The sequence below is a fragment of the Sander lucioperca genome, chromosome 7 (genome assembly GCF_008315115.2).
Source record: "Sander lucioperca isolate FBNREF2018 chromosome 7, SLUC_FBN_1.2, whole genome shotgun sequence".
In the NCBI taxonomy this organism is placed as follows: Eukaryota; Metazoa; Chordata; class Actinopteri; order Perciformes; family Percidae; genus Sander; species Sander lucioperca.
This window is the reverse complement of record NC_050179.1, coordinates 1,614,671-1,639,280: the sequence shown is the minus strand read 5'-3', so window position 1 is coordinate 1,639,280 and position 24,610 is coordinate 1,614,671. Positions and strand designations below refer to the sequence as shown.

Here is a 24,610-nt window from a genome sequence, read left to right as displayed (position 1 = left end):
AAAGATAAATATATAGATATATAGGACTGTGTATGGTATTGTGTTATTATACAGTTAATAAATAAATGATATTTAGCATAAATTAGCAGTTAAGAGCAGTTAGAGTGTCCAGGTATGTATGTGAGTAGATTATTCATTTATTTATTGCACAGTGAATGTTTAGTTTTATGTTTGAGTACAGGCGTCAAATAGTGGACCTCTCTTTTGTTTTTTATGCTTGGACAGATGTTATCACATGCATTCAGTTTTTATTATTCATACAACTGGCTCTTTGTTTTACTCTAAGTCTGCAGCTAAAAGGTGGAGATCCCAAAGCGTGAGGCGGTTTGGAACCTTTTCCCAGGCATAGCATGTGCAGGATAGTGTTTTATTTTACAATAAGCATTTTTCACCAAAAGACATTTTGACTTTTCACAGTAGGAAAGTGCTGGTGTAAATGATGAAATGAATGATGACAGAATTCCTTCCAGCTGGTTTCTGTTCACGTCTGGGTTACACAAACACGATACATTGTGTAAACACAACAGCTTAAGACTTGTTTATCACTGGACAAAGCTAGGCTAGCTGTTTTCCCCTGTTTCCAGTCTATATGCTAAGCTAAGGACTCCAGCTCTGTACTCAGTGCATAAACATGTAACAGATTAAACAAATAATTGGATTTCCCAAAATTTGAAACTATCCTTTTGGCATTTAAATGAAAGGATCAATGCCATTTGGTCAAAGATTGTTTTTATGAAATGCATCAGCTAAGACCTTGTCAGGGTTTCTACTGTGTCTGTTGACTGTGATTGTGTTAATTGTGACAAGACGCTCCGATCTATGTTGAGCACCACACACGCACAGGGCCCGTAGGGTATACGACTGCCATCTCGATACCATGATTAATGTCAGTGGCAATATGAAACCCACCACTCCCCAAAGGCTGACTTGGTTTCTCCTCCCTGGGGTTGTTTCATTTTTCTAATGTGGTTGGAATACAGATGGTATCTAAAAGGGGAAACCCATTTGTAGGATATTTTTAATGAATTCAACCGAATTGGAAACCCTCCCCCCAAATGAGATTCCTTTTAAAATGAAAGAGACTAAGTTGTGAAAATTAAATCACCGCAAACGCCGCATTTAAGCCTAGTTTCCATTAAGCAGTCTGGCTCAGTTCAGTTCAGTTTGTTACACAATACAATGGTTATCTTTGCGTTTCTATTGTCAAACGTTGTGGATGGTACCAATAGAACCGCTCCATTCCATCCCATTTTGTCGTTATCCCTCTGTTGAGGTACCTAGCACACTGATCTGTTACTAAAAGGTGGAACTAGAAACATTGCAGTCCGTGATTGGTACAGACGTACCTCTGCGTCATCAGTGAAGAGGAAATACAGCAAGAGATGAATGGAGCAGTTACTATACCGAAAGTATTTTATGGAAATGCAGCTTTAGTGAACAGCCGTTATTGCTTATAATTTGAGGTTTTGTGTGTGTGTGTGTGTGTGTGTGTGTGTGTGTGTTTCACAAAAGCATTATGTTAGGTGAAGCTTCTCTGGTGAACACACTCTAAACATGTCTTGAATGTAATTCCCATTTACTTTCATCTCTGCCTTTACTTCTCACACACACACACACACACACACACACACACACACACACACACACACACACACACTCTCGCAGCTCATGTGATCCCTGAGAAGGCTTTTCATTGAGCTCTGGATCACTTCCCAGCCTCCTCAGTGGAGAAGAACTGATGAGTGTTAGATATGACAGATAGTCAAAGGTTCTGTCCTCTGAACTGACAGTTGCTAATGGGTTTTCCCACAGGAGAAGGCCTGTGTTTGTATGATCTTTAAGATATGCAGGGATCTACAATTAATAGGCAGTTAAAATGTGGTACTGTCATGTTTTGTGAGATACATTTACAGATCTACTATAAACTTAAGGACCAGATTGTTCTATCATTTACCGAAAAAAACTAGTCATAGCGTATCAGTGGAGCTCCTTTATCTACACTCGTTCTCAAACATGCCTGAGTTTCACTTTTGCCAAGTTTGGTACTTCTAAAGCTCTGGTTATCCAGGCTTAAAGGCTGTTTGCACTCTGATTAGGTAGGAGCTACAAATTAGGGAACTGACAGAGCAGGTGGTGGTTGGGAAGATGTTGCCAATCGGTCAGGTCACCCAGCACGCCACTCTAATTTCAGACACCGGCCTGGCAGCCGGTAAACTGAGAGTGTAATCCTCTTAGCTGTCTATTCACTTGCTTAGACATTGTGCAGCTTTACCCGTGAGCGACTTGTGAAGAACAAGAGTGAGAGTTTTGCACGTTTGTGCACATAAGTTTTCACAAGATTGCTTTTGTCTTGATCTATTACTTTTTGACAGTTCAGCTTCTCAGTTCCTTCTTAGAGCCGAAGATTGTGAAAACCGTGCGTCAGAACGAACATGCTTGTAAACTCACCTGTATCAATCAGGTGTGTGACCTCAATAGAGCCTCTTACCTGTTGCCAACACACACACACACACACACACATGAGGCCACTCGTGTGCAAGGCAACAGAGTGTGTGACTCATCTAATCTCAAGTAAAGATAACTCATACATTGTTCAGTTTGTAAGGGCAGTATTGTTTGTAAGAACTACCTCTGTGTGCACTGGACCCTGCAGCTGATACAAGCAGATAATATTGCCATAAATTGCAACTATTATAAAAACATGGCTCGGATAATTCTCATAAATTCTGTTCAGGGCACGTTGGACAATCAACAAGCAGCCTTACAAATTACTTTTAAAAAGTTTTCATTTCATTTAATTTATTTTTTATTTTGAACAAAACTATATATATATATATACATATATATATATATATATATGTATATATATATATATGTATATATATATATATATATATATATATATATATATATATATATATATATATACATATACATACATACATACATACATACATACATACATATAACTATAAAATAAAAAAGTGCGTAGCAACACACCAAAGGAAAAAGAACAATATATACAGTGTTACAAATAATATTAAAAATACTATTACAATTAATGTTTTCAAAAACTGTCCGAAAAGGAAAAAAACTTTAAAAAAAAGTTTTCCTCCACATTTTCTCCCAACCTTTAACCATTGTGCAACAACTGCTCCTAAGTTTACATGGTGCAATCTATGTTTACATTCAGTACTTCTCACTAAAACACAGTTTCTCAAAACACTGTTTCTCTGAGGTGAGGTCTAGCAAGTGTGTTGAATACATTTTCTTTCTCATTAAACGTTTGCAAAGTCAAATATGTCATATTTTAAAAACTTGCATTGTTAACGTCCATGTAAACTAGGTTGCAGTCTTTTTCTTTCTTGCATTTGTTTGCACACTGGCACGTGTCTTGTGTATTGCGTTGCTTGCCTGTTTGCACACGTGCACGACACTATAACAATAAAACAGGGACCCAGTCATAAAAACATCACTCCATAGCACTACTAGTAGTCAAAAACTCCACAGGGTACCTTTGATCATGACTAATTTAAACAGTTGTAGTGTAGATGTAGATTTAGTTTATTTTTGCCAATCACTGCCATGCAGTGGACTCCATACTTGATCAGAAGTACATCACCACTACTCTATCCCACTGCACTAGGTGGTTCAATACCCCCGCAGAACCCTCTTACAGCCTTTTGCTGGGAGCGGCTCCCAAAATGAGATTTGTCTGAGGCTAATTGGGTTAGAGAAAGACCTGGAGTGCGGGAATGAGGCTGTAACATCATCCAGGTAGCAGAGCGTGGTATCGACTGTAGTAGAGAGATCAAAAATTCATTGTCCTGAATCATGACTCATAATCTCATAAACATGTGATACAGTATGTGAGTCAGTGTTAAGGAAATATGTGAGCCTCACAGTTAAATTAATAGTGAAAGCCCCTCTAAATCCATCACTTAGTCACTGTTAAACTGTATCCCACAACCGTGAGGTGCATTAACGTGGGCGTGTGTGTGTGTGATAGTATTACTGAGTCAGTCTTGTGGCACAGCTGATTGAGTTAACATATTTGGGAAAAAATCTTTCACGATGAGGTGTAGAAGCCAGATAATGTGTTGAGCATGTGGACGGGGAAACTCAAGCTGTGTTCGCCGATTTGAAAGGAAAAGCCGTCGTGACACTGATACCCCTTTCACTCAGAAACCACTCATTTGACACAGGATGATAAATCCACCTTTCTGTTGTGTATGTGTACCATTCAGACCACGGGTCAATGTCTGGTTGTTGTCCACCATTCGTTTAAAACCCAATATACTAGACTTGTTAAGTTACAGTTCAATCTGCAGTGTTTGCAATGTAGATTCACCATTGCAGACAGTTTTGAATGGGCTATAAACTATAGTTTTGGTCTGGGAAAACTCTTTTTGTGTACTTGTTTGAATTTACTGATTTGTTGTAATTGTCTCATTGGTTGTTCTTTCTGTTTCTTTTTTCAGAGCAAGGAAATAGCCTTTCAGCTCCAGGAAGACTTGATGAAGGTCCTAAATGAGCTATACACAGTAAGTATTAATGACTGCCCCTTATTTTTACTAATGCAAATACATTGGTCTTTGCTGTGGTTGAGACTGGTTCATAGCACTGAGCTGACTAACTTCCAACTAACAGCTTGAAGTCTTTAACCCTGCAGCTTAGAGGTGTCTGAGGGATCAAATATTAAACATCCAAGCAAATAGACATCTACCAAAGTGATCTATTCTACCCTAATGAACAAGATATTCAAACTGTGAAGTACCATCACATTATGTTTGACTCATTAGTGTTCATATTATCTGCTTGTAATGGCTCTTATCAGCTTAGTTATCTTGCTCTTCAAAACAAATTCATGCAAAGCCACACCAGGCAGTTGGAGGCAAATAGCAACTTGAGGATACATTTTCTTTAAAAAAAAAAGATGATCTCTTTTAGGTATTGTTACCTTCATTCAAAAGTTGACAAAGACAGATAACAAGCCTGGGGAGAGAGCGAGAGACATTACATGCAACACAGAGTAACATTTCACCACACCATCAAACTTCTACATCAAACAAGCTGCAGAGCTGCAGTCTAGTTTCTATAAAGGCCATTTCATCACCTCTGTTCAATGCCTTAGCTGTAAGTAGTTGTCTGCATGTACTTATGACCTTGGTAGAGAAAGGTACTTTAATCGTGAATCAATAGCTAATTCCACTGCCTTAATTGTCCCAGTCAGTTCTGCTAGCCTACTAGCTTAGTTTAATGCCTCACATATGTTGTTGGCAATTAGATGCTCTGCTCAGACAGAATGACTGGATCGAATCGAGGCAATGTTGTTTAAATATGATTGTACTTTATGTCACTCACAGGCATCAGCACTGACAAACATGACATGTCAGAATAACATGTCACTAAAGTATTCAAGAAACAAATACCGTAGAATTTAGTTATACTGTTAATCTGCGAGTTTTGTGTTATCCGCAATTATGTCATTCCTCCCTAACAATCAATGGCGTTGTGTTGAGCCTTCTCATTGATCATCATGGTAACCTGGGATGTACACAGATGGAGATACAGGTCGAGGCAGTTGTTGTCGCTTCCCAAGAGATGGAGCGAAAAGCAACTCAGTTTGCTTATACAGTCTCCAGTAACTCACTGCAGTGGATTACAGTGGTTACACTTCCAGTCGATGGCGGCGCTGCTCCAAACACGACAAACGTGTTAGTCCAAACTGTATGTGTGTCACTCTCACCACAGTCCACGCTCCAGATTTGACCTGGTTTAGCCCATGTGGGAAGACACACACATACACACACACACTCACACACACTGAGTAGCTATTGCATCAGACAGCCACAGTCCTGATGTTTGCCTCTTCCAATTAAATAACAGGTTTGCTCCGTCTATAAATATGTCCCTCTAAAAGAAATGCCAAAGTAAATACAGCAGTGGCAGACTCCAGACCAATAAATGAGGACTACAGGGCCCAAGGTCAGTCACCCATCTCTAAACTGGTTCCAGTTAGGCCAAACCCCACAAAAGGCAAAGGGCTGCAGACAAGTTAGGCTTTGCTTCGTTGTTCCACGTGTACAAAAATAACTCAGTTTGGGGGAAAGATGTTTAGATTTTGCGATGGGTGAGTCTCTATTTGTACTGAAGTTGAGGTTTAGTGCATTCAAAGTGTATTGCATACATTCTGGAGCTGTAATTTGTTGGAGTTGGTTCATTCCAGGTTAAACCACTTGTGCTCTGTATTGCCACCAGACATGTATAAAGTACTAGAGACCCAGACTTGAGTAAAAGTACAAGTGCTCTATCAAAAAAGTGACTTGAGTAGAAGTTGAAGTGCTCTTTAAGCACCACACTTAAGTGGAAGTACTAAAGTATTCAACATTTTTTGTACTTAAGTATTGCAAGTAGTTTATTTAAAATGTACTACTCAAGTACTGAAAGTAAAAGTACAAGTATTGTGTTATGTAGTTATTAAAGAAAGCAGTCAAAAGTTTGAATATCATATTGTTCATATTTGTTTACTTCAAATGTTTAGCCTAAAGGACACTCACAATTCCTTTGGCTGTAGCAGCAGTACAAGGACAGGAATGTACAACTCTGCAGCATGTCATGAACCGCGGGTAGCTAGTTAGCTAGCGCTTACTGATAGCTCAAGCTGGTGTGCCATTTGTGTATTATATTTGTATGTTTCTTCAAATTCGACGATGAATTTTTGAAGGCCATTATTTCGCAATCTTTCGGGAGGCAGAGTAGACACTTCATTCTATATGAATTGTCTTTCACTCCGACAAATGAAAACATGGACTCTAAGTAGGGCCAGGGGTGGTCTCCTTCCTCACCGCCACGGTCACTCAAAGTTGAAGGTGGTGTTTCTGGTTCTTCCATCTCAAAACAAACTAACAAAGCTCAGGTGTTCTCAATGCAGGCAGGCAGCAGAGCGAAAGGCAGAACGGGAGCATGCACGGTCTTCTTATAAGACATGATAGCTTGATCGCTTGATTCGCTCAGTGATGAGCTAGCTTCATCAAAACTGGTGACAGAGCCATCTACCGCTCTGGCAGTGATAATGTGGGTTTGGAATAGGGGTGGAACGGTACATGTATTCATATTGAACCAAAACGGTACGGGCGTCTCGGTTCGGTGCATGAATTTACACGGAGAATACACGGTATAAAAATAAATAAAACTTGCGTGCAAATTAATTAATGTAATGTGGAACTACTGATTACATACGCGCTCCGCCTTAACTCTGAAGCTCCCAAGCTCCGCCTACATTTCAAGTCAGTCCAGTGAGTCCACACGAAGCAAACTAGTCCCTTCCATATACAACCAAACACGGACGTACTGTAGCTGTATCCCTTCTTGCCTCGACCACAAATGGCTTCCAGGCCCATTTGCTCCGCTGTTAGCTCTGCTTTTAGCTCCACCGTTAGCTGTTAGCTTCGCTGTTTGCTGCTAGCTCCGCTGTTAGCGTGTGAAGCTAACGCCACAATTCACTCTGTGTAACCGAAGCTGCTCTTTTAACACCCCTGCTCTGTGCATTCACATATGAGAGCATGAGACATGCTTGTCTCCCATATCACACTACTAGCTGATTGTCTTATTTTGTTTACAAGTTCCAGATGGAGTCTGGAGATGATGTGGGGTAGCCTACTTATTGTTTACATCTTACTTTATACACTTCAGGCTGTTGCAGCTAGCTCAGGGGAGAGACTGTATGACACTAGGTGGTACAGCCTGAGACATGCACAATAAAATAAAATTGCCTTCTGCATTTTTGTTATGCTTTTCCCTCCATTGTACTGAACCGTGATGTCTGAACCGAGGTATGAACCGAACCGTGACTTCAGTGTACCATTCCACCCCTAGTTTGGAATGATTCTTAACTGTCACAATGCACAATGGATTGTAGTTAGAAGTTTTATTTAATCTCAGTATTTGCAAGTAAGAGAGAGTTAATCAAAGTGGTGAGGAGACAATCCCGGTAAAAACAGATGGTGTCTGGTGGTGAGGAATTAGTGGCAGGCAGTGGCAGAGGATCAGCAGGAAGGCAGGCTCAGTTCTGGCAGGTGCTGGAGACGGAGGAGGCACAGGTGAGGTTATTTTTAGCAATGTACAACAACGGGTCAAAGTAAAAATCTTCACTGGAGTTTTTAGGCCTGAAGAGTTACCACATGGAGAGCGGAAAACAATCTGGCAATGAGTGAGTGGAGAGCCGGGTTTCTTGTACTGAGCTTGATTGTAAATGGAAGTCAGGTGTGCCTGGTAATGCCTGTAGAGCCACGCCCCTGCTGATAAGCACACACACACACACACACACACACACACACACACACACACACACACACACATACACACACAGGGGAGAAGACACAGGGAAAGACAGACAGGGAAACAAACAGAAAACACAGGGGAATCCAGAGGTCAAAGACCGGGCTGTGACACATAACATTTTTAGAATTGTAACTGTTGGGATTTTAACCCTGTGAATGCTGGATAATGTGTATTAGCTGTTCCAGGGCTCCTATCAGAGAGCACGAGTCACCACATAAGTACATGCATAAATACAAGTAGAATCAAATTGGGTCCATATATTCCAAAAAGGGGCCCCAGGATTCTTCCCATTTATGCTGATTTTTTGAATACTTAGTCTGCCGTTTTCTTCAGGTGGATCACTGAAACAAGTTCATGTAGCCAGTTTCTGAAACATGGTGGATTTAATGTTTTCCAGTCCTTAAGAATTTCTTTTTTTTTTGCCAGAACCATGCCCATCAATACAGCTGTTTGAATGTGTAGAGGGAATTCCAGAATTCTTTTTGGGACAATAATCTGCAGTGTCTCGTGGCAGGGGATGGGACGCTACTTTCTATTGCAGTCTGTATATTTATATGAAAATCAGTAATACTACTGTGAATGTTCATTATTATGCATGCGTGAGGGTCAGTGAGTTTGCTTGCTGATAACTCCATAGCATGGACTCCATGTTTCGCCCACAGCCAGTGATTCATCTGCACTGTCCTCAGAGCCCCCCACATGTGTCCGTTCCCCCTTCTCCTGACGATGTGAGCCAGTGTTAATATGACTTTTATGATCGCTCAGCTCTCTTGAAGAACTCATTGTTTGTGTTTCGTGGTTTACCGGCTCTTTAACGATTGAGTAACTGTCTAGTGCGGACATGGAGTATGTATGAGTAACGCTCACACTCCAACTGTCTGAAGATAATGACTTTCAGACTTTAGGAAGTAGTTCTAATCAGCCGTTCACCAACCAAGGCAAAGCATTTCCCTTGAAATCACTTGATCACTACAGTGTGATGACACAAGGGGCGGAGGGTTCAACTTATTTGCCATATTAGCCTTTACAAAAAGATATATATGTATTTAGATATATTTAAGAAGCATATGCTACATGTTACATGTCGTTAGAGCCAGCAAAGTGCAACACAGACTGTCCTTCTGATGTTTTAAAACACAATGATTCCAGCATTTAAAATTCAAATGTAAAGCCCTTTTTTGAATGTGTTGTTAATCCCGTTTACATGTTTTGACTTTACTTGTATCACTTGCAAAGATGAGAGCTGAATTGTCACTCAAAGAGCAGTCTACCTCCCTCTTAATAAGCTTGTGTGAAAAGCAGAGGGAAAAAACCAGAGGGCGAAACCAAATCTTCTTCCTGAGTGTATTTTTCCCCCCAAATATAGATCAATGAATGCAGCATGTTAGATTTAGCTGCAGTGATTTGTGGTGGTTGTGGTCCAATGAGTGCCTCATATAAAAAGGCTAGAGAGGATCTGTCTTTGGTTTGTGGTTAAGGGAGAGACGAACCGCCTGCTGTGAAATTAGTTGAATCGATATGTGATAAATCAGCGGGCCAAAGGATAGAAGCCATAGTTGTGGGTTATAAAAGGCCAGTCGCGACTATGAAGGTAGATTATAGTGACCTTTGACCTCACAGAAACTGACCTGAAACTGTAACACTGCACGGTCTCAGGATGTTGCCCTTTGCAAATCTTGATAAGGAAATAATGACAAACAGGCCTTAAAACATATTTTCTTTGCAGCTTATTTTCCACTTGTGTTTGTCTCCAGGTGATGAAGACCTACCACATGTACCACTCGGAGAGCATAAGCGCCGAGAGCAAGCTGAAGGAGGCTGAGAAGCAAGAGGAGAAGCAGATCGGCAGGGGAGAACCAGTCTTCAGCATCCGAATGGAGGACAAATACCAGAGGCGCAGCTCCGTGAAAAAGATCGAGAAGATGAAAGAGAAGGTAGAACGCCAGGGGTTCGCAACCCTTAACAATTGTAATCCAATTTGTGACAATTGCATTTAAACTTAGTTAGTAGTCACGCTATTCTGTTTTCCTTAAGGTGTTTCTCTTTTAGTAGTTTTGGACACAACACAATATCTGATTAGAAAACTGGCATGGCTTTTTCTCAGAAGTCCCGCTGACCTGAGTAAAGGGAAAACAAACTGAAAGCATTGTCACAGCCAAAGAGCAGGCTTTTTATTCTCAGAACAAGCCTGCTTTCTGTTAAACCTCTATGACAAATGATTCACTGGCTTTTTAAACACAACTCTTCCTGGAATGCATTTGGGAAGTGTTAATATATGGACGATTTGGAAGTGTGTGAGTCGGAGCCCATTGGTCAGTGGATGGTGATGGACGAACAGCCTTCTATTTTTCTGGTAGAGAGGAAGTGTAGGACAAAGACAGATGGCTCAGACTGAGGTATCCTAGTTGCAGTGAAGGACACAGTCTGTTTTTAGTTTAGGCTTTTTTTTCGTTCTTGTTCCCCTTTTTTGTTGCCATTTTTAAAACATAATTTAATGTATTTCTGCTCTGTTTATTGAAGCTGTTTATTTGCCAGTAATCCAGTCTCAGTTCTGAGATGCTTGCAGAGACATTAAAGCACAATCACTTGTCAAAAAGGCAATTCTCGACTCATTAAATTCATCCTGCCTCCCTCGTTCGCTCTGTCGTGTTCTGTTTCTCATTCTATGCCTCTAATTCTCTCATCAGCGTCAAGCCAAGTACTCCGAGAACAAGCTGAAGTCGATCAAAGCGCGGAACGAGTACCTGCTGACACTGGAAGCATCAAACTCCTCCGTCTTCAAATACTACATCCACGACTTGTCGGACTTAATTGATGTAAGTATAAAACCACATGCTTTTGTCAGCCCTGTTCTAGAGACGGCTGTATCTTCAGCGCAGGCTTGTTTTGTCTTCAATGAGACTGGGAAAAGTTTTTGCTGAGGACATAAACTATTACATAAACCAAACACACACTTTACAGTCAGGTAGATTTTATTATGTCTTTTTTCCCCACAGACTTTTAGAGGAGATTTAAAATGGTGATCAGAGAAGAGACTGATGTCTTTAGCATATAAAAGAGATCTTGGGACACCAGACTGTGGGATAGAAATTACAGTGCAGGACTGTATTAAATAAGCGTATTAACTTTTGTAATGAAAACTATTCCTCTTTCCCATCTCTTGATGTCAGTATTGAAAGCCACATATTATATTCAGTTCCACTGTGTTTTTTCCTGTCATTTTGTCACTGTTTTAAAATATTCCATATCTTTCAGACTGTTTGAATGGACCCTGACCCTCAGACCTAGTGTTTAGTTTTGTCATGTACAGCTGTGGTCACTCCATTCACTACACTTATCTCTCTCTACTCTGTCTTGCAAGAATTTTCCTACCGTACCAATAAACATGGCTTATAATATGGGTCACCTGGGTTATTATTATTTTGTTAGAGAAATAAACTTGTGTGTGTGTTACTGGAAATGGGTGAAGGCCAGGTTTTGGGGTTTTATATTCCAGACAGGACCAGAAGAGAGGATAAATTTAACCTCTATTCAGTGGCATGCTGTGTGCTGAAATTACCCCTCTCCCTGCTTTGCTCACAAGCCTTACAATCGCACCATGGTGTGTGTGTGTGTGTGTGTGTGTGTGTGTGCGTGCGTGTGCGTGTGCGTGTGCGTGTGCGTGTGCGTGTGTGTGTGTGTGTGTGCGTGCTCATAAACATTTATTTATTGATGAAGGGGACTTTTTATAGTCAAAAACAAAGTGTACAAGCTGGCTGGTAGCGGTATTGTGTTTGCCTATCACTCAGGCCGTGTGTGTGTGTGTGCGTGTGTGTGTGTGTGTGTGTGTGTGTGTGTGTGTGTGTGTGTGTGTGTGTGTGTACACGCACACGCTTTTTTTGTGGGTGCCCGAGGGGTGTGTGTCTTCCCAGGAGAGACCTTGGCCAAGGTTCTAGTTATTAAAAATCAGCATTAGTTCCTGGAGGTAACATTTATTAACATTTAGGTAACATTGTGTAACACAGAGGCAAAGTGCTGGAGTGTTTACGAGGGAAATTTGTCTCGTTTAAAGGTCAATTTTTTTCTTTTACCATACACGGGTCAATTACAGGTATATTCACACATATAATTTAAGACTTAATTCTAAGAACTATGTTATGTTTGTTTGAATTAACCATATAGCAATTATTAGCTTGTTTGCCTAATATTCAGCAGGTTGTCAATTTACAAAAAGGAAAATAATCGTTGGGGGCAGGCAGCCCTAGTGTTAGTTTATGTATTGTGAGACCTGTAGGATCATGTTGACAATGATCTTTCATCCCTTCCAGTGCTGTGATTTGGGGTACCACGCCAGTCTGAACCGGGCCCTGCGGACCTACCTGTCAGCCGAATACAACCTTGAGACGTCACGCCACGAGGGTCTTGACATCATAGAGAACGCCGTGGACAGTCTGGACCCGCGCAGTGACCGACAGAGGTTCATGGAGATGTTCCCTACGGCCTTCTGCCCACCGGCAAAATTTGAGTTCCAGTCTCATATGGGAGACGAGGTACAGTTCAGGACAAAATAGTAGCTGTGATGATGAACTGAACTGGAGAAAAATGCATTTATATAATGAGTTTTAAAATGGTTTGTTTCCAAGTCATCCACTGTATGTGCTGCACTGCAGATATACTGAACAACATGGAAGTGAATTTGGAGTTGATTAAAAAAGGTCTCAGACTTAATGAGGTCTGATTTCAGTGGCTTAAGTGCAGCGTTTTACTGCGTCGGATCAGGTTTTATGGGGCACTGAATTTGATATCATGTGTTAATTCTCCCCCTGCAGTCATGTAGCTCAACATGTGTTGAGTTTTACTGTTTGGCTGGTACTGCCAACGCTGATATCATGTCTGTTAACTAGCTGCTGTTGTGTGGCTGTCTGCATTCAGTCGGCAAACGGTACTGTGGTTTGCTCTACAGTGTCTCTTTTCTGATCATTGCTGATGTATTTCCTCTTCCTTTTTTTCCCCCTAGGTGTGTCAGATCTCATTGCAGCCCCCGGTGAACGGAGAGCTCATCCTGAGGTTCCAGCAGCTTCAGTCTCGCCTGGCTACTCTAAAGATCGAGAACGAAGAGGTAATCTTCAGTAACAGTGCAAAACATAAATTCAACCCATTACACAGGTATTTGTGGTGTGGATTTAGATATGTCAAACATGTCAAAACTATTCCATGCTGCTATTTGTTGGTTGCAAGATGTTGACAGCTGCAGAGCAAGAAAGTTAAAAGCTACTAAAGAAAGTTAACTTTACTTTTGCCAGAAGTCATCCAAGGTGAGACAGAGAAATAGTTGCTGAAGTTTTTGTTACATATACGCACCACACACAAACACACATGCACACTCTGTATTTTCCTCTCTCTCATGCCCTGCAGGTAGCCATCAAACCCTCTCTGTGAAGCCTCCATTTTTACTCCCACCGGTAGAATTCACTGTCTCGCTTTTATTCGCACAAACCCGTCCTGCGCTGCTCTGTTTTGACATTGGAGGTGCATCTCTGCTTCTCAGGCTGTATTGTTTTAATCTGTCTGCAGCTTGCTTGAGTAAAGCGACTTTATTTATTTTTTCGTAAAACAAAAGCCATTAGGGGAGAAATACCATGACTGCCACAGTTTCACAGAGTGCAATCCTGTCCATTACGCTGGCTTCTGTGTCACGTCTGACCTGCCTCCTCTCTATAAGCTCTCACTGCCGTCTCTCTTTATGCGCTCTGTTTCTCTTCCTCCCTCCACATCGGTGCACTCTCTTTGTTTTGTCCCGCTACAAAGACAAACAGAGACACAGGAGCTTGTCACTCAACTTCCTCTACATCCACTGTGACTCCAGATTCCTTTTGATCATATTGTCGACCCGTTGTGAAATTGACTGAAAAGACATCTACCGGAATGAATAATGATGGATAAGAAAGCTGTATTTTGGGCTTATTTGCGTGTTACTAGAGTTGAGGCAACTCGATTAATTGACTGATAGCTAGTCTCGCGTGGCCAGACCTTCTTCTACAGCGCTGCGGAGGAGGGTCTGGCTAGTCCACACTGCATTCTGGGATGGGAGAAAAACGAGCTCTGGATCATTGTGATTTCAACCAATCACAATCGACATGGCCGTCGCTGAGCTTCGCACGGAGCCACTGCAAAATAGCCTCGGGAAGGAACTTGTTTTGGTGGAACGTGTGTACGTTTAAAAGTTGTTTTAGTCGTGCGAGAGAAAACTCAGATTGGACAGATAGTCTAGCTAGCTGTCTGGATTTACCCTGCAGAGATCTGAGGATCACTGCTAACTTTGCTTCATTAGTTTTAGTCCCCCTGTCCAGGAATGAGACCCTAAAAAGTTGTCTGCTATATGAAACTACAGCAACATGGTTAGGATAACATGTTTGTTGGCATTGTAAGTCCAAAATGTAAATGATGTGAACTGCGATGCAGAAGCCAGTGAAATGTTCCTGTCTGATTTTCTAGCAATTATGATTTTACTGTAGTATTTTCTTTTTTTGTGTGTGTGTGGGTCTAAAGTTGCTTGGAATACAACTCCAAAGTGTTGTCGTAACAACGACAACACGACAACACTTTGGAGTTGTATTCCAAGCAACTTTAGACCCACACATAAATCCTCATAAATCCACTGGAGTTTAAAATTCCAACAAAAAAAGCAGAAGTAAAAAGGCATCGGCGAAAAGACATGCATCCAGCGGAAGTTCCTGCGGCACCGGAGCGATCCCGGAAGTGGAACGTCGTGGATATAGCCAAACTGATAGCTAATCTACTGAAAATGAATCTGTCACAATTTTAATAAACAAGCAAAAATATTCGCTGGTTCCAGCCTCTCAGATGTAAGGATTTGCTGCTTTTCTGTAATTTTTTAAAAACATTTTCTCAATGATCAATTCATGAATCGATAAAAATAAATAGATCAACTAATAACGGAAATAATCTGTAGTTGCCGCCCAGCTAAATATCATTCAGACTCAGTGTGTTGTTTTGTGCTGTGTATCAGGGCTTGTCAGGTTCCCGCTGGTGTCATCACAGTTCATGCTGCCTGCAGTATGTACAGTATCTCTGCAACTGGGCACATACATCCGTGTGTGTGTGTGTGTGTGTGTGTGTGTGTGTGTGTGTGTGTGTGTGTGCGCGTGCGTGCGTGCGTGTGATGACAAGCCCTGGTGCTTCATGTCCTTGTCCGCCTGCCTCACTGAAGCGGATGTCCTGGTGGTTCAGAATTGGAGGGTGCTGCTGCCTTGTGTTAGGATCACCAGATGGCCTCTTTTCCTGGGCACAGCGTGCCAGATACATCCTTGAAAAATGAACTTTCATAGCGCTGTGACAAACTACAAGCACAATCGTCAAATGTACAAGAGACAAAAAAAAGAGTTTGTCTTTATCCGGCCAGGAAAGGCTGCAGGGCAGTGCCTAATAGAAGTGCAGCTGTTTCCTCAAACCTCTTTGACTCCTGTGAAACAGTGAAAGGAAACATTTCTGAATAATTTACTCTGTGACAGTGGTGCGGCGTGGGGAGCAAACTCTGGATCTCACTCTTGCTAAAGGGTTGGGCTTAACATAGCCCTGCTGGGTGCCTCACTGACGAAATTACAATTGAAATTGTTCTCCTCAGTCAGTCAGCGTGGTTCATCTTGTTTTTAGATTTAATAATCTGCTCATCTAGTCTCGTCTGCCTCCATATGAAGCAGAGAAGCTCACACAGGCATTCTCCAGACGTTTCACACAAGACTCCATATACCGTCTCGTTTGCAGGGAGTGTTTGTTTTCCTCAGATAAATCTTAGGGAAGCACATCAAAGAGCGTGTGTGTGCGTGTGTGTGTGTGTGTGTGTGTGTGTGTGTGTGTGTCTGTCTGTGTGTCTGTGTGATCAGCAGACAACACACTCACTACGTAGTCTGTTGAAAGCTATGGACAGCAGTCTGCCTTTTGAGCTGTGATGAGAGATGTTGAAATAACTGTTAGTGATGTTGTACTGCTGCCCTGCAGAATAACATTGATTTTAAAGTGCGGTAAGTGAATGGAATTATTTCGGATTTTGACAGCGCAGAAGTTGTTTTCAGTCCAGAGAACTACGACTGTAAATAAGGCAGGCTGATGCTTAGCTCTTCAGTGCGCTGTCTGTTTTTTACAGTCACTGGCAGCAACGTAGGAAATACATGAGTCATGGTTCTTTATTGAAAATAAACAAACTTAATTTGATCCCTGGGACTTTCTCCAGATCTGTTGTGCAGCTTCAGGGACTAATAGGCATATCCACCGAGTCTCTCTAAGAGCTCTGTTGTAATTGAGCCCAGCAGTAAACACTGGTAACTATTCGTCTGCTGAATAATGGATCAACTCAACAGCTTTTTTCACTGGGAGCGATTCTCTCGCATGCATGGGTCCTGTCTTTATGATGACAGCTGGGCCTCTCGCCTCTACAGGGCCCACCCAGGATGCCAGGGACACAGGGACAGAGAGACCCAACACACTCAGAGCATGTAACTAATGACTGTACTGTATGTCGTAGTAAGCTGCCTATTTTAGGCACCTGCCGTGGATAACACTACAATGCATATATGCATAATGTGTAAATTGATGGTGTAAGTGTAGATTTCTGGATGTTTTCTCTGTCTGAAAGGTTTTCTCTGCCTAAAATGCTTGAAGGCAGCAGTTTTTTTTTCTTTCATTTCACTCCTTTGATCACCAAATGATGATCTCCAACTTTTGTCACAAGACAGGATGATGTTTTTGCAAAGTTTTACAATCGCAGAATCCCCCATTTCCTTTCCTATGCTGTCATTAGGCGTGTTTAAACCTGCAGTGTGTTTTTGCTTCAGGATGGGATGGATGACACTCTAACTACATCCACATTGTGTGCCCAAGCATGTGTGTCAGCACTGTAATCCATCAGTGTGACACATGAAAGAGATGAAGGCCACCTTGCTTTTCAGGTGTTTTTTCCTTTTTCTTTTTGAAGGCCAAATGAGACACAGGTCACACAGTTTAAAAAAACAAGCTGTAATTTACTGTTGTCTCGGTGTGTATACAGTTACAGTTATGTATGTTAAACAGTTACACAAGGAATCCACCTTGTTCTTTCATTAGCAATGAGGTCAGACTCGCTTAATAATTAAGAACAAATTAAGAAAATCACTACCTTTGAGTGGGGGTCCTCCTGACCATTAAGAATAATTAGGAGGACTTCCAGCTGTGTCTCACTCCGGGTGTCGTCGACCTGTGGTGCACACACAATCCAGCTGCTATCGTCACAGCACTTCTATCCGACCCCAGAGTTTCTCTGTTGAAGGAAAAAGGAGCGATTGGCTGAATTTGTCCTTCAAGGTGCTTGTTGGTGTCTCTACATCAGCATGGCCTCTTTCCTTCTGCAGCTTTTCCACATCAGTGAGTCATGCTCACATGCTTGACAGTCTCTAGACTCTTCCTCTTTTTCTGTTTGTCTCCATTTAACATTTTCTCTCTCGTCTTATTCAGACTTCACCTCGTTTTGCAATTGTCCTTAGCTGATATGGCCCTATGTTGATATATTTTTAGTAAACTCATTGACTAATCCATTTTAGTCGAGTTTTTTATGATGTGTTTCTGCAACCTCATAGATCATACGTGCAATTTAAATACATGACGGAAATTTGTAATCCTCACAATCGGGACATTTCAATTTATAATTGGACATTTTTATGTAGATCATATCATTGAGTATAAGGGCCAGACCTGAGACAAAAAAACAACTTAAAGGCTGTAGGTATTGCAGTGTCAGTTTGTCGGTCCAGACTGAAATATCTCAATAATGGATTGTCATGAAATTTGGCACTGACTTTCATGATCAGGTTATCCATTATCAGGTCACAATTTTAATTTCAAGATATTGCTGGTATTTAGCCATCAACCAAAGGGTTTATGACTAAATATCTGCAAAACTAATGACATTCCCATCAGCCTCAGCTATACGTTTTACATTTTAGTAGTTTGCTAAACATCAGCATGTAAGAATGTTCAGTGTCACTGAGTACGTTGGCAATCTGACGTTAGCATTGAGCTCAAAGCACAGCTATGAAGTAAAGCTTCACAGAACTGCTAGCATGACTGTGGACTGTTGTTCTTTTTTCAAAATAAATCTCACTTTTCACAAAAAATAAAATATACTTCATACAACTTAATTCTCATAAATACTAATATATTAGGTCCCTCTTGTATTTGCGGATATTCTTCTTCTTCCTACCATGAAATCTGCCTTCCCGTGCATGAAAAATCACCAAACCTTGCACAAAGGTCCAGTCCAATGGTAAACTTCCTCAACTGGCTTACTCCTCCCACAGTTTTTGCTAAATGGATACCAAAATTGCTCCACTACATCTTCAGACTGTCCTCCGCAAACGATCCAGCCAGATTTTTTGATTACCAAAAATTGAGCCTGCAGTGCATCAACATGTACTGTAAACCTGCTGTAAACAACAGCTAACTCTAATGTTCATCAAAATAAATTACAAAAAGTAGTGTCTTCAATTTCAGAATTGTATCTAAAAAAAATGAAATTGTTGGCAATATTTTGACTTATGTCCTCATGTAAGCTATTGCAGTCAATGGGCAATGAGCAATCTTTGTAAAAAATAAATCCCATCGCTACGTTGTCTTGATGAAGTACACAAGAACTGTACTCAGAATTTTGTTAGGATAACTGAATATTTGACACTAGTTTGAATTTACAAGCAACCCTGGTGATTGCCTCAGTGATAGTATGAAGTGTGAAGCCGTCTATTGTTTCTCAACCTTGTACCATCACATCTGTGTACTGCTTTGCTTTGCTTGTTCTTTGTCTTTTGCACAATTAATTCATATCTGCGTTGATCTCTTTAACTGTTATGGAGCTATTACAAGCTCATTTGTCACATCCTCCGTCATCTTATGTCATCATATACTGGACGCCGTTATGGCCTGCAGCGCTTGCACTGGCCGAACATCTTTAGCAGTAAGTGGTGGTGCACGCTCGCCAAAGTCCTGACGATTATAAGCTCCGGCAGAAGCACTCCTGTTAGACAGGAAAGAGGCGGTTATGGAAATGAATCTTAAAAGCCTGCGACTGAATGTACCATCTCTAGCAGACACCGTTCACCTCTGGCCCCTCTGAGTGCATGTAAATTGATTGCTTTGGCTGGGAGTCATGTTCACGGGCTGGTGGATTTTTAGGAACTCGCATCTTGTCAGAAAACACCTGAATTTTTCAGTGTGTCATGAAATAGCGAGAGAGGTTTTTTTAGCGAGTGTGATGATACAAGCTGCTAGATATGATGTGATGGTAACATCGTGAAAGTGAAGAGAGGATGCTTTTAAGATGGCTGTTTTTTTGCAATCCTTCAACTTCCCCCCCCCCCCCTCCCTTATATCTCCAGATCAAAAAGACGTCGGAGGCCACTCTGACCACAATCCAGGACATGGTGACCATTGAAGACTACGACGTGTCCGAGTGTTTCCACCACAGCCGATCTACGGAGTCGGTCAAGTCCACTGTGTCGGAGACGTACCTCAGCAAACCCAGCATCGCCAAGAGGAGGGCCAACCAGCAGGAGACAGAGCAGTTCTACTTCATGGTGAGTGGAGATGCGTGGTTTAAGAGAAGAGGATGCTGGTGAATAAGAATGAGCAAATACAAAGGGAAAAGACTTCAGAGATGGCTTTTTATTTCTGTATGGAAATAGAAATACATTTCTCTTATAGACTCTCTTTGAACCCTTTGTTAAATCTTTCTATATATGTTTTAAAAGAAGTGAAAAATATACTCTGTTTAATATCTGGACTGAAAAAGCGTAATCTGTGCATTTAAATTCAGTTGGACTTAAAAGACTTGAAATTGACTTTGATCAGTTGGCAGAGGGGTAGCTCTCCCAAAATATTTCCTTTTTGTAAGGCTAACTGCTATCTTGTTCCAGTCTGCAGATGGACATGCTCTGATAAAAGCTTTAAAAAGACTCTCAGCGCGTCCTTTGCCCTTGGCTTTCTTATCACAGATTGCTGTTTCAAGAGCGGGTGCTCCGGCTGGCACTCAGGCCCGCCGTGTAATTACTCTCAATTCTCCACAGAAATTCCGGGAGTTTCTGGAGGGCAGTAATCTCATCTCCAAACTGCAGGCCAAACATGACTTGCTGAAGAGGACACTTGGTGAAGGTACTGTCACGACCCCTTTACCTTTATACTTGTACCGCTTAATGATAAATCAACTTTGTGCGTTGCCTTCTTCCAGCTAGAATGAGGGTGTATATTAGCCCTAATCAGTGTCATTAGTTATTGGATTGTGTCCTTTTTTATTTTCTGCAATTTTACTCAAGCAAACTTCAGCCTTTTCCGTAACAAACTTACTCATTGTTTGCCTGCTTTTTCCACTACTCAAAGCTCCTAGATGGTAATCTGGGTTTTAGCCAGGCAAGCCAGAGCTGAGGGGGATTGTGAGCTTGTATTATCCGTCTTCTTGATTGATTTGCTCCCTACTTAATTGACTGCCGTGCATTAGAGGGGTGGCGGTCATTATGCCGGTCTCTCTCCTTGGTCTACATCAGTGGGATCTCCTCGAGGCCTCAGCTAATCTACCGTCAACCCAGACAGTGTCAGTCAGTCATTGTCCTAACCAGCAGTCCTGGTGGTCTCAGTCACACTGTCCACTTAATGAGTAATGGAGCCGTGTGCTTACGAGGAAGAGAAAAGCCTCCTGCTTCTCCTACATGCTCCTTAATGATATTGTTGTCAATAAGCTGGAGTACAGTGTGAGTCACACAGACAGGTCAGATCCTGTTCACAGGAACAGATGGCCACACAAACGAAACTACTCCTGTTCTCCAAAACCATTTGGAAGCTATTTTGTGCTTAATCTTACTTTGCCTGTCCAAACTTGTAGCTCTGTGTATTTCTATAATGATTAGTGTGTCTGTGTACCTACATCTGGTGGATGTTTGTTTGTACCGTAATTGTAATGTAGCTAAAGTGTTGCCTGTATTAGTCTCTGTGCAAGCTATGAGCTGGTGTGTGTGTGTGTGTGTGTGTGTGTGTGTGTGTGTGTGTGTGTGTGTGCGTGCACACGTGTGTGTGTGTGTGTGTGTGTGTGTGTGTGTGTGTGTGTGTGTGTGCGTGTGTGTGTGTGTGTGTGTGTGTGTGTGTGTGTGTGTGTGTGTGTGCGTGCGTGCGTGCGTGCGTGTGTGTGCACGCGCACGTAGGTGTGTGTATGGGTTTTGTTCCAAGAGGCCAGCGGTTGCGGACAGATGGCGGGCTTCAAATGCTTCACTAGCCGTATGCAAAAATGCACCGCAGGGACCTCAGAGACAGGTCCTGGCATGTCCACGCATCTAACTTACCCTCACATCTCTTCTCTTTTCTCTCGTCACCCGCAGGCCACAGAGCTGACTACATGACCACAAGGTAAAGTACACACACACTTCAGGACCTGTGCATATTCCAGACACGCATCCAGTCCACTTTTCTTTCAACAGCGACAGACACGTTGGTGACATGTTGCAGCTCATCAAGGCGGGGACATTTTGCCTCAGGATATTCTCATGTGAAGTCTTATGTGACCATGAAAGCAAAAGAGTCCTTAGTTAGACTCCTGGAGCGCCCTGAGCAGATGCGCCGGCCTCCGTGTTTTTTAAGCCCAACATGGTGTGGTGTGGTAGTGTGACCGTACTCGCCATTCCCAACCGTAGTGTATGTCAGGCCTGTAAACAGAATGGGAGGTGGTAGAGTGGAGAAAAGAGAGGAGAAAGAATTTGCATGAAATGTAAATGTTTTAGAGTCATTTTCAAAGAACATCTCAAGAGGTCAGTTGAATCCTGAGTCTAACTTTGAAAACAGATGAAATTGCACGGCATATTTCACTCGCATTTGATTTTACAAAAATTGTATGACCATATTTTCAGTTCAACATGAGCAGTTCAATTAATCGTTTAGGTCATCTTTCAAGCAAAAACTCCTTACTTCCCGCTTCTCCATTGTGACAATTTCTTGCTTTTCTTTGTTTGATATTCTTGTAAACTGAATATCTTTTGGTTTTGAAATGTTGGTCAGACAATACAAGACATTCAAAGACGTCTCCTTGAGCTCTGTGATGGCTGTTTTACACTTTTTTCAACATTTATAGACAAAAAGAATCGTCCAAGAACATTATTGTGCAGCCCTGCTCTACTTAAGTAGAGATTAACACCAGTATTTGTATCAGTAGCAAGTAAAATTCCAATAAAGTACGCGCTGGGGTAGTATACTTAATGACACAGTTGTTCATATTGTAAATATTTTATCTTATGTGTTGACATGATCAGATATTTAAAACACCTTCAGGCTTATTTCTGTCACTATGATTGAGCAGCAGAAGGGACCAAAGTCCTGGACTCTTTTATTCTCTCAGTCCTACAAGTCACAAGTAGCTAAATTGCATTAAAACACACACACACACACACACACACACACACACACACACACACACAAACACATACACAGACTACGAGAGGCAATCCCCCGCAGGGCCTGTCATGTGGTAGATGATGACACATATTATGCTCCCAGCCGGTCTGATATTTCACTGGCTTGTGATATCTTGTGGAGAAAGTTAATTCCCGGGTTTCAGCAGTGTCTGAAAATACCCTCGTATGCCCGTCCGTCATCTTGAGTCGAAGGGTTCAAAAGATGAGTCAGCCTCAACTTCACTTTAAATTTTTGTAGGACATAAAGTTTATTGGAGAATACATAAACCACTCTAAAAAGAAAAATGTAACTGCAGTGTTAACTTATTCTAATGCATTCTTTGTATTCTAGACATCCCAATGGGTCGCTCAAAACCCACACCGGCACCCGGCGGGCTAGACCCTGCTCTGTTTTTAATGTTAGGTTATTTAATGGCAATTTGGAGTCATTTATCAAGGTACTGATTACCAGTCCGTCCGCTTGACATTGCTCCTCCTCCTATCTATTTTCTATCTTGCTCTGGCTTTCTGGCCATTTTGGTGGGTTCCCCCAAAGCATTTTAGCTTTGATTTATCTTTTACCAACAAAAAAACAACAACAACATAGTTGTTGGATTCTGGAAACCTTCCCCATGAGTGAGTGGCGGTCTGCTTCTGGGATGTAAGGGTGGCTCTGATGGATTTGGAGGGCCGCAGGAGGAGAGGAATGGCAGTTGGAGGGATGTTTGTCTCAGTCATCTCCCCTGACTCACTGCTGACCTGGCATTAGGGTTGCACGATATTGACAAAATGTGATATTGCGATATCGATTATGAATATTGCGATATCGATATACATTTTTTATACAATATATAAATAATATTTTTAAACAGATGTAAAATTACAAAAATTAAGGGAAAATGCATCAAAATAGATTCACAACAAATACAGCACAAGGTTTATTTCAACTGACGGTCATATTGGACTGGTACAACATGAATAAATAAATAAGGACCATGTCTACAGAACAGGACATGTTTTACTGGTTGGATAGTATAAAATAAATAAATAAAGAGAACAGGACACAACTTTCCTTTCGCTTCTCTGATTCGTTCCGTTTTGTTGTCTCTATCTATTTCTTCACTTACACTGTCACTCTGTCGAAATATGCACACGCGTGGTACGCTCCATAGGGTTTGTCACGTAGTGGTCCCGTGCACTGATGTGCACTAACATGTGCAAGTGGCACGGTAACTGGCCAATGAAATGATGATCATTATAGCGTTTCAAGCGGGCTCTAAATCGAACACAACTGAGTCACACAGCCAACGGACGGGACGCAGCGCTCCACAAAATAAACTAAATATTGCCTACTTATTGCGACAATTTCGATATAGTATTGCGCAACGTGATATCGCGATAATGATATTGAGTCGATATGTCATGCATCCCTACCCTGCATCACTGAGGTGCTCTGGTAGAGATATTCTCTCCTCCTCCTCCTCCTCCACAGTGAGAGCAGAGGCCAGTGAAACAGCAGGATAAATAGCAGTCAGGGAGCAGATGCCAGACTGATAAGGTGTGCTGCCTCCCTCCTCTGGCCTCTTCACTGCCTCTCACTGGTGGCCATGTCCGGTCCTGCCTGGTCCTGTCCACTTCCTTTTGGGTTTGATGCCAGTGCAGAGTGGAATGAGGGTGCGCTCTTAGGAGAAGCTTTGGTGGGCAGCTGCTGTGGTCCTAATCCGGGTCTTGCTTTTCTCTCTCTTTCTGTTTCTCTGCGACACTTCTCTGTAGCCGGGGACGACGGAACTCGCACGCTCGACATCAGGTAGACACCT

General features: G+C 41.8%; 1 protein-coding gene across 4 annotated transcripts in view; it reads left to right on the top strand.

The window, feature by feature from the left end:
• srgap1a (SLIT-ROBO Rho GTPase activating protein 1a) overlaps window positions 1–24,610 on the top strand; it is a 97,776-nt gene that overhangs the window by 49,218 nt on the left and 23,948 nt on the right. For 3 of the 4 annotated variants that reach the window (XM_031283138.2, XM_031283140.2, XM_031283141.2), the window contains exons 4-12: window positions 4,482–4,544; window positions 10,098–10,277; window positions 11,031–11,159; window positions 12,651–12,872; window positions 13,340–13,441; window positions 19,743–19,940; window positions 20,430–20,514; window positions 21,729–21,756; window positions 23,146–23,251. In XM_031283138.2, coding sequence (XP_031138998.1) covers window positions 4,482–4,544; window positions 10,098–10,277; window positions 11,031–11,159; window positions 12,651–12,872; window positions 13,340–13,441; window positions 19,743–19,940; window positions 20,430–20,514; window positions 21,729–21,756; window positions 23,146–23,251 — 1,113 coding nt within the window. Of the gene's footprint in view, window positions 1–4,481; window positions 4,545–10,097; window positions 10,278–11,030; window positions 11,160–12,650; window positions 12,873–13,339; window positions 13,442–19,742; window positions 19,941–20,429; window positions 20,515–21,728; window positions 21,757–23,145; window positions 23,252–24,566; window positions 24,601–24,610 lie in introns of all 4 variants that reach the window. The other variant, XM_031283139.2, reaches the window with a different exon arrangement.